Here is a 13,048-nt window from a genome sequence, read left to right on the forward strand (position 1 = left end):
AAACTCTGTACATTCTATCCTTCCTCTTCTGGATCCGTGTACAGTCTGTATGTTCACTCCTTTACTCCTTCGCCTATCGAAATCTTTCATTTCTTTCTGTCTTAGTTGCTTACCTCTTCCAGAGTGTTCATCTGCGCTACAACCTTATTCATGTATGCGTGGACTTTCATCAAATCCATACTGTACAACGTCCCCTCCAGCAGGTCCACCATGGAATGAAGCTACACACACACACACACACACACACACACACACACACACACACACACAGAGGCAAACGGCAAACCTGTTACCAATAATCAAATTTCCTGTTTCCCTTGAAGTCCCTTTTGAAATCCACTTATTAAGAACATCCCTGTTTTATCTCGGGACCCAGTGAGACACACACACACGTAGGCAAGCACGCATGCACGGACGCACACTCGGCCAGGAAACACAAGACAAATGTGTATAACTTGGAACTGTCGGGAATCTGCACGGGCTCCTGGACAACATGGAGCACATATGTTTCCTCTCTATTTCCTCTTGCTGCCACTGCTAGTCACACACATGTGACTGAAGAACCTAGGAGAGAATTCAACTGTTTGTTCTGTGTTGTTTATGCGTGTGTGTGGGATTAATGGCTTCTAGCCTCTGATGAAACCAGGGGACGTGTTCAGTTGGACTGTGAAATAACTGTTCACTTTTGTTCATTTGTCTGCATGGTGTGGAAGCCAAACAGAAGGACCTCCTGCAGCGTGGGAGCTGGACGGTGGGTGTCAAGGGCCATACAGGACCTGAGCACAAGAGTTTGCACCCTCAGCCAGCAGTGACTCACACACGTACACACATGTGCTACAGTACCAGCCCAGCGTGAACAACCACGCCACAACTACAACCACGCCACAACTACAACCACGCCACAACTACAACCACGCCACAACTACAACCACGCCACAACTACGACCGCTACCATGTCAGCCTCACTGCTGTGTTGAGAATGAACCATCCAAATATCATCTATTCAACAGTGGTCAGAAACCTGACCAATGACAAACACTGTAGGCAGTGGACTGTCAGACTTTGCCAGCAACGGACTGTCTACAGTCAGTCACCGTGAAGGGTGTAGAATGAGTGTTTACCAGAATGAGGGTTTATCGGAGTGAGGTGTTTTATCTGCTCCACCACAACCTCACTAATTTACGTGAGATTGAAAGTGAGATTGAAGCAGACGTGAAGAGGTGTATATGCGTGGAGATGTGTCCTCCACCTTGAGCAGCTCGGGCGCCTGTTTCTTCAGCTTCTCCACCTTCCGCTCGTTCTCGCAGGGGTTCAACGCCGAGGGTGGAGCTGTGCACGAGCACTTGCAATCGGAGCCCGAGCTCACTGTCTCCACGGCGTAGAAGTCGTCCACGCTCAGGGCGCCGCTGTGCAGCCGCGAGCATGCCTCGGCGCTCAGTGGCCGCATCACACACTTACAGCGACAGTCCGAGCCCTCCGACGTCATCCGCACAGGCTCTAGGTCACCAAAGAGCTGAGAGAGAGGGAGGGAGAGAGGGAGAGCGAGAGAGAGAGGGAGGGAGAGAGGGAGAGGGAGAGATGATGAGAGAGACTTGAAACTTTACTTAGCAAAACAAAGTAACATGGAGCTGCTGTAGCAGGCTGGCAGTGAAGAGCCATCATTACTATAGATGGTGGGAAAGAGAGAGGGATGAAGAGAAAAAGGTAGAAAGACATTCCAGGAGGGTTATAAACTTTTCCCAATCCCGGAACACTCTGGGATAAGGAAAGATGAACCTGCCATCTCTCTACATTCCTCGGGGTTCTGTTATCCAGATTCTTCACCTGATCTCCCAAAAACACGAACACACTCCTTCACACTCATCCCAGCTGCTTGGTACGTACCACGGTCCTGAAAATAGTTTCTGAAACAATCTTCTGATTTTGCTCTATATAAAAATTCCACCACAGTTCCTGTGTGTGATTTTCTGAGGACAAATTTATACCAAAATCATCACATATGAGGTCATAGCTCTCATCCTGCTTGCGCTGGCAGGTCACTAGGGGTCATCATTTCAGGTGAACGCAGCAAACTAATTTGAACTAACTACGATACTGCATGGACTTACATCAGATGATGGATGTCCACCGGCTGCAGAACTCAGCAGCCTGTCCTTGCTAATTGTAAACCATAACCGCGGCTCAGCTCATAACCACAAATCTCTACTCCCTTTCAGCAGTATCATGAAAACCGTCTAACACTTTGATCACGTTCCTCCTAAGGGCATGACCTCCGACCCTGCGTGACCCTGCAGCTCTCTGGAGGTGCCATGAGCGGCTGGAAGCGGCACGCTGGTTGACCTCGGCTGGGCGTCTGAGGCCTGTTTAATCAGAACGTCTCCCAGAAGGTCAAAGCCCTGTTCACCTCAGGAGACTTCTGCAAAGCCTCAGCTCTGACCCGGCAGTGTCTACTGAGGCATTTGTAGAGCCATGACTTCTAGAGCCTTTTTTTTTCTCTCTCTCTCTCTCTCTCTCTCTCTCTCTCTCTCTCTCTCCCCCTCTCTCTCTCTCTGTCCACCTGGTAGACATTATAACCTCCCTGACTGCCGAGCTCACATCCACCATCTTTGAAGCTAGCCCCGCAGAAACTACAGATACCCATAAATTCAGCATGGCAATGCGACCTGGGTGGAGTCACGCTTTCTCTCATACACAACCCATTAACTGAGTTCCAGTTATTTATGTTTACATTTATGCTCTTACCCAGAGTGACTTGTATATTTATCAGTAAGAGAGTAGCTGTGCTCACTGAGATTATTAGTATCGTTATTATTATCTAAGCATACTCACGCAGTATTTCCTCAGTCACGTTTCCTAAGTAACGCCATTACACTATCAGTCACGTTTCCTAGGTAACGCCATTATCCTCCAGTGGTTCACACATATACAAGTATCACCATGTTGTGCATGAACCCTTACACCAGTCACACACATCATATACAGTGCAGAAAATATGTAATCTCGAAACATGTCATATAGAATAGATTGTACATGTCATATTAAAACTGTAATGGCTTCTTGTCATAAATGCTAGCTCATAGTAAACATGCATTTACATAGTTTATATCAAATACAAAGTTAGAAGTGTGAAAGATGACATATATAAAAAAGACATTACTATATAAGAAAGGGGCTGAGATCAGTTTTAAAAAAACAACACGTGTTTTAAAATGGCCGACATATTTTAAACTTATGATCATGTGCGTTTTCCAGACCTTATGTATGTGGGTGCAGAGACGTGTGTAAAGGCCAGGTGTGAGGACAAAAAGAACTGCATGTCCACCACGCTGTGTGCTTGGGCTGAGGGCCACGTGCCCACGCAGCCTTAAAGCTTTACGGCCCCGATAGTCTTCCTCATTGGACTGAGGAAGAACAGTCGATAATGCGTTAATGGCACCTAGAATGTTGTGTCGCATGATGTGATCCAATACAGCTAAAATGAGTTTAGGGACGGCTGAACTTCGGTCGTCGGCGCTGGTGATGCCCAGCTGTGTGGCCGCAGGGTCCGTGGCTCTGTGTGCCCGGGCTACAGATCTGGCGTGGGTGTCCCGGGCAGCTTCTGCCTCCCCTGGGGCTCAGAGATCTCTTCAAAGAGCCACATGTGGAACTGGTTACAGGCAGAGAAAAGAATCCAGCATTTCACAGGTTGTTCACTGTAAGGTCCTGCTGACTGAGATGATGCACAAGACATCCGTAGATCTGCCACGTCTCAGTCTGTGCAAGTGTGTGTGTGCGTGCGCATATGCATGTGTATCCCTGTGGATGTGTTACCACTGACCCTGCTCCTATGTTGACTAACTCTAGTCCTTATTGTAGGGTATTGTTTATAGTTTATTACACTGATGTTTATTACACACACACACACACACACACACACACACACACACACTATTGTCCAAGTGAGTTTTAACAATAGGTCCATTTGTTAGCCTGAGTGAATAAGCCAGTTATAGTCGTTTTAGACATGTGCTTGTATTTACAGTCTTGCTGAAGTATCTGCTTTTACAGAAGAACTACAAAAGATTACAAATATTACATCTTTAAAAGCTTCTTCACAAATACAATATTTCAGCCTTGAGTTCTTAAATTGAGTGCTTAAATTAAGTCATTGATCAAACTGTGTCCATACGGATGGCAACAGGTCAAGTAAACAGATGCCATCTGTTCTGTCACCTGTCACTCACATACTGTACCAAACCAGCTCCAGCAGACCACACAGGAACACGGACTTAGACATGCTGTGAATAGACTGTCACCTTTCCAGAGTTACCCAGCAGGTTGCCAGAACTTCACTACTTAATCCACTAACCTGGAGCTGGAATTGTATATTAGGTTACGGTGCGACTCTCCCTTTTGGGATGGGTTGTCATTGGCTTTGCTGTGTTGCGCATTGAAGGCGGCTCCTGGCTAGCTCTGGAGATTATTCTACCGTGGGATCATAATAATACCCCAGATACACTGAGAACCGCAGAACTGAACCGTGATCACAATCTCACGATGTCCACATATGCTGCAGGACAAAATCATATCAACTACAAAAAACGCCTTCAGTGCATCAGCAAGTCATGACAGCAAGACTCTTTAAAGGGGAAATATGTTTACAGTGTAGTGGTCTTTAATGGCCCTGCAATTATCTAAACTTAGATCTGTTGATGGCACCACTCCAGACAGACACGCATGCAGGCGTACACGTACACACACACACACACACACACACACACCATTAGCCAGCAGTGTCAATTACCCTGAACTAGTTTAGCTAGCCCTCGTTGATTTTGGAGGTACACTACTACATTCCTGCTAGGACACTTTATGTCTTATGGCTCCCGCAGTCTGTCCTCCTAATGCGTTCAGTCCAGGACTGAGAGACATTTCAACTGGACCAAGCAGACAGACGGATGTACGCGGAGCAGCCTCATTCCCATCTATGTCAACAACGCACTGGACCCAGTTCGACTCTCTGCCTGTCAGAGAAACCTTCACGTTCTTTCAGCACTTTGAATTGCCATTGTACATGAAAGGTGATACATAAACAAACTTGCCTTGTCTTTTTTTGTGGATGATTTGTTTTTCAATGGTACTGGTTTGTTAATTTCATTATTCATCATTCCTGCAGGAACACAAGCACTTGTTTATAATATTTAATATTCTCCAAAATATATTTCTGGGGCTCTCTTATCTGAATCCTGAGTGTACTGTTTGGAAATGAACTATTCTTTACAGGGACTCAGCGGACATTTGAAAAGCAGAGATGGGATTACGATTCTGGGGGAAAATGTAATTATGTCTAAAAGCAAACGTGCGCGGGGGGCTATACACTGGACATGACTGAGAGTAGACCATGTCTCCCAGTACCAAAGCAGCCGCTGACCACAGGCTCACCAGTGACCAGGCGACACACTTCTCGCTCATCTCAGACCACGGACAGCATGCCACAGGGCCACTGCAGGGCCCACGCCACACACGCTAATCTCGGCCTGTGCTAGGGTTTGGTAACCAAGGGTGACGTGAGCCCCAGTGACAGGATTTTCTCAGAACAAAACTATAAAAAGCCCTCTGAGGTCTGGACATGATCCACAATGGTCACTGCAATAGCTGTTCAGAGAAGGGTCAAGCAGATGTTTATCCCTAGTGCTGCAGTTGGTTCAAACCCACACCCCCAGATGCCGGATAGAAGACTGGGAACGGGAGGAAAAGTCTGACGTAAATGCAGCGCCAATTTTCCTTGATTATTTAGGGGCAAGCCACTTCTCTCCCTCTTCCCCTCTCTCTTCCCCTCTCTCTTCCCCTCTCTCTTCCCCTCTCTCTTCCCCTCCCTCTTCCCCTCTCTCTTCCCCTCTCTCTTCCCCTCTCTCTTCCCCTCTCTCTTCCCCTCTCTCTTCTCTCCCTCTTCCCCTCTCTCTTCCCCTCTCTCTTCTCTCCCTCTTCCCCTCTCTCTTCCCCTCTCTCTTCTCTCCCTCTTCCCCTCTCTCATGCTCTCGGCCTTCTGGGAGACTTGTAACGCTGAACTGTAGGTGAGGCTCACCTGGGGGGGGGGGGGCGTAACACTGTACTGAGCACCTGGGGGGGCGTAACACTGTACTGAGCACCTGGGGGGGCGTAACACTGTACTGAGCACCTGGGGGGGCGTAACACTGTACTGAGCACCTGGGGGGGCGTAACACTGTACTGAGCACCTGGGGGGGCGTAACACTGTACTGAGCACCTGGGGGGGCGTAACACTGTACTGAGCACCTGGGGGGGCGTAACACTGTACTGAGCACCTGGGGGGGCGTAACACTGTACTGAGCACCTGGGGGGGCGTAACACTGTACTGAGCACCTGGGGGGCGTAACACTGTACTGAGCACCTGGGGGGGCGTAACACTGTACTGAGCACCGGGGGGGGCGTAACACTGTACTGAGCACCTGGGGGGGGGGCGTAACACTGTACTGAGCACCTGGGGGGGCGTAACACTGTACTGAGCACCTGGGGGGGCGTAACACTGTACTGAGCACCTGGGGGGGCGTAACACTGTACTGAGCACCTGGGGGGGCGTAACACTGTACTGAGCACCTGGGGGGGCGTAACACTGTACTGAGCACCTGGGGGGGCGTAACACTGTACTGAGCACCTGGGGGGGCGTAACACTGTACTGAGCACCTGGGGGGGCGTAACACTGTACTGAGCACCTGGGGGGGCGTAACACTGTACTGAGCACCTGGAGTGGGCGTGCAACACTGTACAGAGCACTTGGAGGGGCCGCGTAACACTGTACTGAGCACTTGGAGGGGCCGCGTAACACTGTACTGAGCTGTTCTAGAATAAAGAATGGTTGGTGCTGCTATCTTTGCAGCATTTGGCACATGCACTCATCAACAACCAACCTGCATAATACTCAAAACGACAGCGATCGTGCTCCCTGGAGAACTGGCCCCATGATCTCTGTGTTTCTAGCAACTTCTTCCGCCTGCTCTGTCTGCACCGAGTGATGATCTTCACTAGCCCAGAATGCTTCTTTTAGCTACTGCATTCGGTGCTGTGTCTCTTAAGCTTGGAGTTGGCGAAAGATCATTTGAAAAATGAGTTGCTTCTGTAGGAGAAAAGACAGCAGGGTGCAGTTCCTTTGTGAGCAGGCATGCGAGCCTCAGCCCTTTGGCCCGCATCGGCCTTTGGTTACTTCAGTGACCTGAGTCTGGATCTGAGGAGGTGGGTTTCACGCACAGCACCTGTTTTTCTCTGCTATAATCAGAATGTTTCGACACCATAGCTTTGATAGCCGCTATTACCCGGCGATGTCTAAACATGACTGGTTTACCTGCTTGTTGTAGGGGCTTTCCAAAAAAACGTGTCATGACATGATTAGTTAAGGCACAGATATCTGAACCATCAATTACAGTGAAAGTACAAGTCACTCAATCTCTGCATGTTCTCTCACACACACACTCACACACACACACTCACACACACACACACACACACACACACACACACACACACTCACACACACACTCACACTCACACTCTCTCACACACACACACACACACACACACACACACACACACACAGTGTGTGAGAGGGCAGGGTGTGTCGGGATGGTGTGGGAGAGGCGATGGTAGTCCTGTGAACTACAGCTGTGTAATCAGAAGTATATTGTTTTTAACCCCGGTGGAGCTGCACTCCTGCAAATGTATCTCTGGGCCTTGTGCCCATTATGCACGCACACACCCAACCACAGGGGGATTTCACGGTAGATGTATGCTTCTCTGCACGGGCCGCTGAAGTGTCTGTTGGTTGGGTGTACTGAGATAAACGTGCTGCATCTGCATTCATGACTTTCACTCGCCTAGGAACCGCCGGGGCAGTGTGTGTTGCGCTGCAATTCGTCAAATCAAGAATATAACATACACATATAAATGAAAGACTGTAAAAAACGTCACTGTAAAGGCCTCTTGCATTTCGAGGCCACAAAACAATGCTTTGCCTCTATTCTGAATGACTCACTTTGCATGAACAGATTGCACTAATCACCAAACTTAAACCACATGTGTGAAATGATATTCAATTTCAAACAATTAGCTTTCAATGTCTGCTTTTTCAACAACATGAGCAGGGAGCTATTGGGATCTAATTTAAGAACTTCCAGTTCCTCTCGAGGATTAAAGCTGGGAATTTCTCGAAATCCGAGGAGTAAAAGAGTGTTCTTTCGGATGGGCATATGCCAGACCCTGGTTTTCTCAGTGTAAGGTGTGAGAGCGCTCAAACTTTCAGTGGCATATTATCCAGACCTCTAAAACATTTGGTCCTCAAAACTACGCCACGCGAGCCAATATCCGCTTTTCTATCCAAACGCGTTCTGTCTCGCTCTCGCGTGTGCGAACCAACAGAGTAACAGCCACAATAATAGTCTTAATATGCACATAATAAAACATTTAATTATTCGTCAAGGGAAGATATCCTCGAATAATTTAGTGTTTACGTTCTTGGACTCTTTAACTGGAAGATTAACAAAACATTTTTTGGATCTTTTGGAATGACATGTTTGGATAGCGCCGAGTACAAGGAGTCTAAAATTTCACAATTCCCCGATTATCCTGTTTCAAAATCAAAGGAGTGTTGTGCTTCTTTCTTCGCGATCAGACACTCCCACGATGCCCTTTTCAGAAAAGTCGCAGCAGTTTGTGTCAACGTCTCTGCAACTAGACGGTGTGTAACACCGTAAGGACGCGCTCCAGGATGGCACAAAAGTTCCTCTTTTGCCCCCGTGTACATAATGTACGCAATCCGCGCCCACAGTGTGGAAAAATGCGCAATCTCTCCTGCATACTTTGAAGGATATGTCCGTATCAGGCATTTGGACAGAAGCATGCCGCTTCATTTTGGCGCACAGAAAGTGCGCATTGGCTAGTGCTTTTCAGTCGACTTGCAAAGTGAACGTTTACACAGAAAATGCAAGCGGAACCAAAACGTCAACATATGTCAAACATCCTACCTTATTTATAGCGATGGCATTCTTGGTCAGGAGAAACACACATACGCACGTAATAATATTCATGGACGTCCACATCTCTCCCCCAAATAACCAGTAGGTGTTGTCCGTGGACTTTCGGAGGAGCACGCGAGCACCTGTAGGCTATCCCGAGCCTGCAGTGGTTTCAGGGCTCTGACTAACCGCACTAATATTTCACGGTTCCATGCCTTACAAACTCTGGCAGAACAGTTTGCTTCCACGCGTACAGTCGGTGCATGCAGCGACGGGCGCACTGCGCTCTCGAGACAGGCGATGACATGAGCACACCCACGCGCCATCGCCGTGCACTGGCTGCTATGGTGAGGCGGGGCCACGCTCTCGCCGTTACGGGCTTCCTCTCGCTAACGCATGGTCTGCACGCCAACTGTTTTCATTAGAAAGGAAAAACGTCCTCAATGAAACTTGCGAAATCGGTCGACGTGCACGCGAGGAATATATCCTGCTTTAAGCAGAAATTAGGAGTGTTTAAAGAAGTGAAAGTTATGCATAAATGCTCGCGATGGATGAACTCTTGAAAGGCTACAATCCATCAATATAATACTGTTTGGTGTGTCTACCTCCTAACTTTCTAGGAGTTGTATTAATTTTGCACACGTTGAACTGCAGTTTTTTTCTGTTCTTATAGCGCCATCTTTTGGATAAAACTGAGAGACGTTCACGATTGCATGATGGACGTTTTCAAAGCATAAGAAAAAATGTGCTTTATGTGCAGATAATTACTAATTAATGACAGTTTTTAACGACTTCCTGCTTTTTGGGGGGGACGAGGCTAGCTTGGGCCTCTATAAACCAACCATTTTAAGTGTCGGTACACATTTAGCTGTAACCCGCCCCTTTGAGCAGCATCGGTTTATGATTGGCTAACAGCAAAACCGGAACCGAGGAGAGACGTCGTCGCACACGATCCGGCACGTGTGCAACGATGGTCCGCATAAAATACAGGTAAAGCATGATAGTAAGCGCGCGTTTTGCGCCCCCGTTCCTCGCTTGCTCTGTTTTCATGCTGCCTGTGGTCGTTAATCCGGCAGGTATCTCCTCTGCGAGGTGTGCGTGTCGGAGCGGAGCGGACTCCAGATGCTGGCGGAGAGGCCCATTTACGACGCGCTCAGAGCGGCGCTCGGCAAAGCGCACGGTGCGCACGGCGCCGCGCTCCTCAGCGTCGGCTCTTCGGGTAGGCGACGTGCACGCTGTCTTCATCCAACACGGCTCGGATCTGTTCGCGTTACATTCACAGTGTTCGGAGGGAATGGGCAGATTGGGGTTAATCATTAAAGGACTTTTAGTTTGTAAACGCCGCTCGTAGTCTACTGTCCGTTTTCGGCGTGTTAAAGGTGGTGTGATGTTCGGTTAGAAGTGGGCGCGGTGTCCTGACCGTGGACTCGTTTCAGTGACCTACGTGAACGCGTACACTGGGGTGGTGCTCCTCCGATTCCGCAAAGCCCACTACCGCTTGCTCTGGTCTGCCCTACCCTTCGTCACCAGCATCTGGAGCCGCGGGCAGAAAGTGCCGTGTTTCTTCAACTGCGTGCACATCGGAGGTAAGGGGTCCACCGCCTGCGCGCGAGGGAGTGTCTAGAGGTGGGTAGTATTTACTCCGATACATTTTCTTAAGTGACTTTTTGACCGAATTGTACTTTTAAGAGTGTACTTCATACTCTTACTCTAGTAGATTTCTAAAGTAAAACATGTACTTCTGCTTCGTTATATTCATTACTGTTCCCCCCCGTTACGTTTTAATTTTTTATTTATTTATTTTAACATTTTATAAGTTTTGCCACAACCCCTCAAGTGTGGGAGGGTTAGAGAAATCCCTAAAGATGATCACTGAGTGTCACCGCTTTGCTTCAGTAAGTTAGACAACTGGACACTAGAGTCCAGTCCAATGTGATGCTTGTGATTGTGTTACATGCACAACATTGGCCGATATGAAAAACCTCATGTAGCTTAAACGTAATGCATGAACTAAGCAGGACAAAGGAAAACATTGTGAAGTGTTTTTGCATACTGAATCCAGATATGTTTGCAGAATTTCTGTATCAGTCATAGTGTTGTTTTTTTTTGGTTTTTTTTGTTTTTGTGGTTTTCATTATATTTACATCTACATGTGACATTTAGCAGACATGTTCTACCAAAGTGCGTTTAGCTGTAGGACAAATGGTTTACAACCGATGACTCACACAGCACGCAGCAGGCCTTTGGAAATCCATAGCAAGGAGACTGGGTCCCTCTATTGGCAAACTATTACTGCACACTGAAGAAGAATGTTCAACACAGTATATATTTTAACTGTAATAGCCCTACTTATGAATAAGCAATCTATACTTATTGTAAAATTCATTTAAAAACCATGCCATAGATTTGAATTCAGTGTGTTTCCTGCTATTAATAAATGAGTTCTGATACGTTATTACTTTTACTTAAGTAATAATTTAACTTTTTAAAAGTTAAATTTTGTTGGGAGAGGTGATCTTGGCACATTATAGTATTGATAGTGAAGCCCATGTCGCTTCAATGCTGTAAATGAAATTGTTTATTAGAGTTGTGTTAAGCAGTTATTACCCACTCTGCAGGGACCATTAGAACATGCCAGAAGTTTCTTGTGCGCTATAGCAGGCAGCAGCTGTGTCGAATGCTTCCCCACTGCAAGACCGAGGGTAAGGCGGAACTTTTGTTTGAACGTAATACATCTCCTTTACTGTAGCTAATTATCCCTCATATCAGTCGAAACACCCTCTTTAGGAGATTAAATTGCACATATTTGAATGAATGGCAAGAGAAACCAGCACTCATTAACTTTACATACTTAAGCTTAGTGTAGTTTGTTTGGAGTGTTTTGGATGCATCTTGTACAAATTCAAATATTTGCTGCATGTAAATTTAACCTTAAGTTTAATGGGAAAAATCCATAAAAAATAACACTTTATTGATGGAGGGAAATTGCTGTATACTGCATATATATACTGTATGCCATGCACATAATAATTTTACTGTGATTTACATTTACGGCATTTAGCTGATGCTTTTATCCAAAGCGACTTACAATTATGAGTGAGTGAAACTTGAGCAATTGAGGGTTAAGGGCCCAACAGTGGCAACTTGGCAGTGGTGTGGCTTGAACTGACACCCTTCCAATTACAAGTCAAGTACCTTAACCACTGAGCTACCACTGGGATAATTTTGGTATTGGGGTAAATACTTTAAAGTATTTCTACAGAGTAATATGACAGCACCTTTAACTCCGAGGATGTGTGTACCTTCTCCATCAAGGTACAGACATGTGGAAAATTGGTGGGGTTTTTTTGTTTTGTTGTTTTTTTTAAATTCTCATTTTTCTCTCTATCACCTTTTCATAGCTGAAAAACAAGAGGTGCGGAGAGCAGTCCTGAGTTGTTCTCTCAACAAATTCAGAGAAGAGGAGGAGGACAATGATTTTGGAGAAGACGGTGAAGAGACAGAAGCCTAGCCCCAGTTATCCCACAGATCAGACATGTTGAAAGACTTGATCCAAGTTTTGTTCCTTTTACCAAAAAGCAACTGTCAAGCAAAATGTCATCTTACACTCTATAAATGGGGAAACAGTTACTACTGTAAAGATAGTGTCTACTACTTGAATTTCTTAAACAGTTAAAAAAAAAAAAAGTAAATTGTTTAAAATTTGTAAATTGTATTACCATGTAATAGTTTTATTATAGTCTGGTCTAAATAATTAAATATACAGGTTTCATTTATATACAAGTTTCATTTAAACTGTATTCTTTGGTATTTAACTGTACTTATTTTTGTGCTATAGCCTACTGTATTTAAGTTGAATGTATATTTTACGTGACAGACTGAACGAAGCATTATTTTCGCCCTTATCAACTTTTTTTTTTCTTTGTATTTTTTTTTTCTCCTGTATAAATAAACGTTTGCCTAAGGTGCGTGCAAACAAACGCGATGAGTCCATAAGGGCGCATACAAAACAAACGCAGCTCACCAATGAGAAGCATTTGAAGTCG

At 46.2% G+C, this 13,048-nt stretch overlaps 2 protein-coding genes across 2 annotated transcripts in view; one reads left to right on the forward strand and one right to left on the reverse strand.

Moving 5' to 3' along the window:
• olfml2a (olfactomedin-like 2A) overlaps positions 1-9,331 on the reverse strand; it is a 14,378-nt gene extending 5,047 nt beyond the window's left edge. The window contains exons 1-3 of the mRNA XM_035536296.1: positions 9,012-9,331; positions 1,250-1,513; positions 114-221 (exon numbers count right to left, since the gene is read on the reverse strand). Coding sequence (XP_035392189.1) covers positions 114-221; positions 1,250-1,513; positions 9,012-9,086 — 447 coding nt within the window. The 5' untranslated portion in view covers positions 9,087-9,331. The remainder of the gene's footprint in view (positions 1-113; positions 222-1,249; positions 1,514-9,011) is intronic.
• Positions 9,332-9,920: 589 nt separating this feature from the next.
• Positions 9,921-12,995, forward strand: pop5 (POP5 homolog, ribonuclease P/MRP subunit). Its single transcript, XM_026996052.2, has 5 exons — positions 9,921-9,992; positions 10,079-10,221; positions 10,439-10,588; positions 11,621-11,704; positions 12,404-12,995. Exons 1-5 carry the CDS (start codon positions 9,973-9,975, stop codon positions 12,511-12,513), a joined length of 507 nt encoding a protein of 168 aa, XP_026851853.2. The 5' UTR covers positions 9,921-9,972; the 3' UTR covers positions 12,514-12,995.
• The last annotated feature ends 53 nt before the right edge of the window (positions 12,996-13,048 follow it).

Source organism: Electrophorus electricus, chromosome 18 (genome assembly GCF_013358815.1).
Source record: "Electrophorus electricus isolate fEleEle1 chromosome 18, fEleEle1.pri, whole genome shotgun sequence".
Lineage (NCBI taxonomy): Eukaryota > Metazoa > Chordata > Actinopteri > Gymnotiformes > Gymnotidae > Electrophorus > Electrophorus electricus.

Excerpts from the sequence above, each read along its gene's own strand:
- pop5 (XM_026996052.2), top strand. The coding sequence starts at position 9,973 with ATGGTCCGCATAAAATACAG. Across the intron at positions 10,222-10,438 it reads CCTCAGCGTCGGCTCTTCGG|TGACCTACGTGAACGCGTAC; the intron begins GTAGGCGACGTG and ends GACTCGTTTCAG. Across the intron at positions 11,705-12,403 it reads TCCCCACTGCAAGACCGAGG|CTGAAAAACAAGAGGTGCGG; the intron begins GTAAGGCGGAAC and ends ACCTTTTCATAG.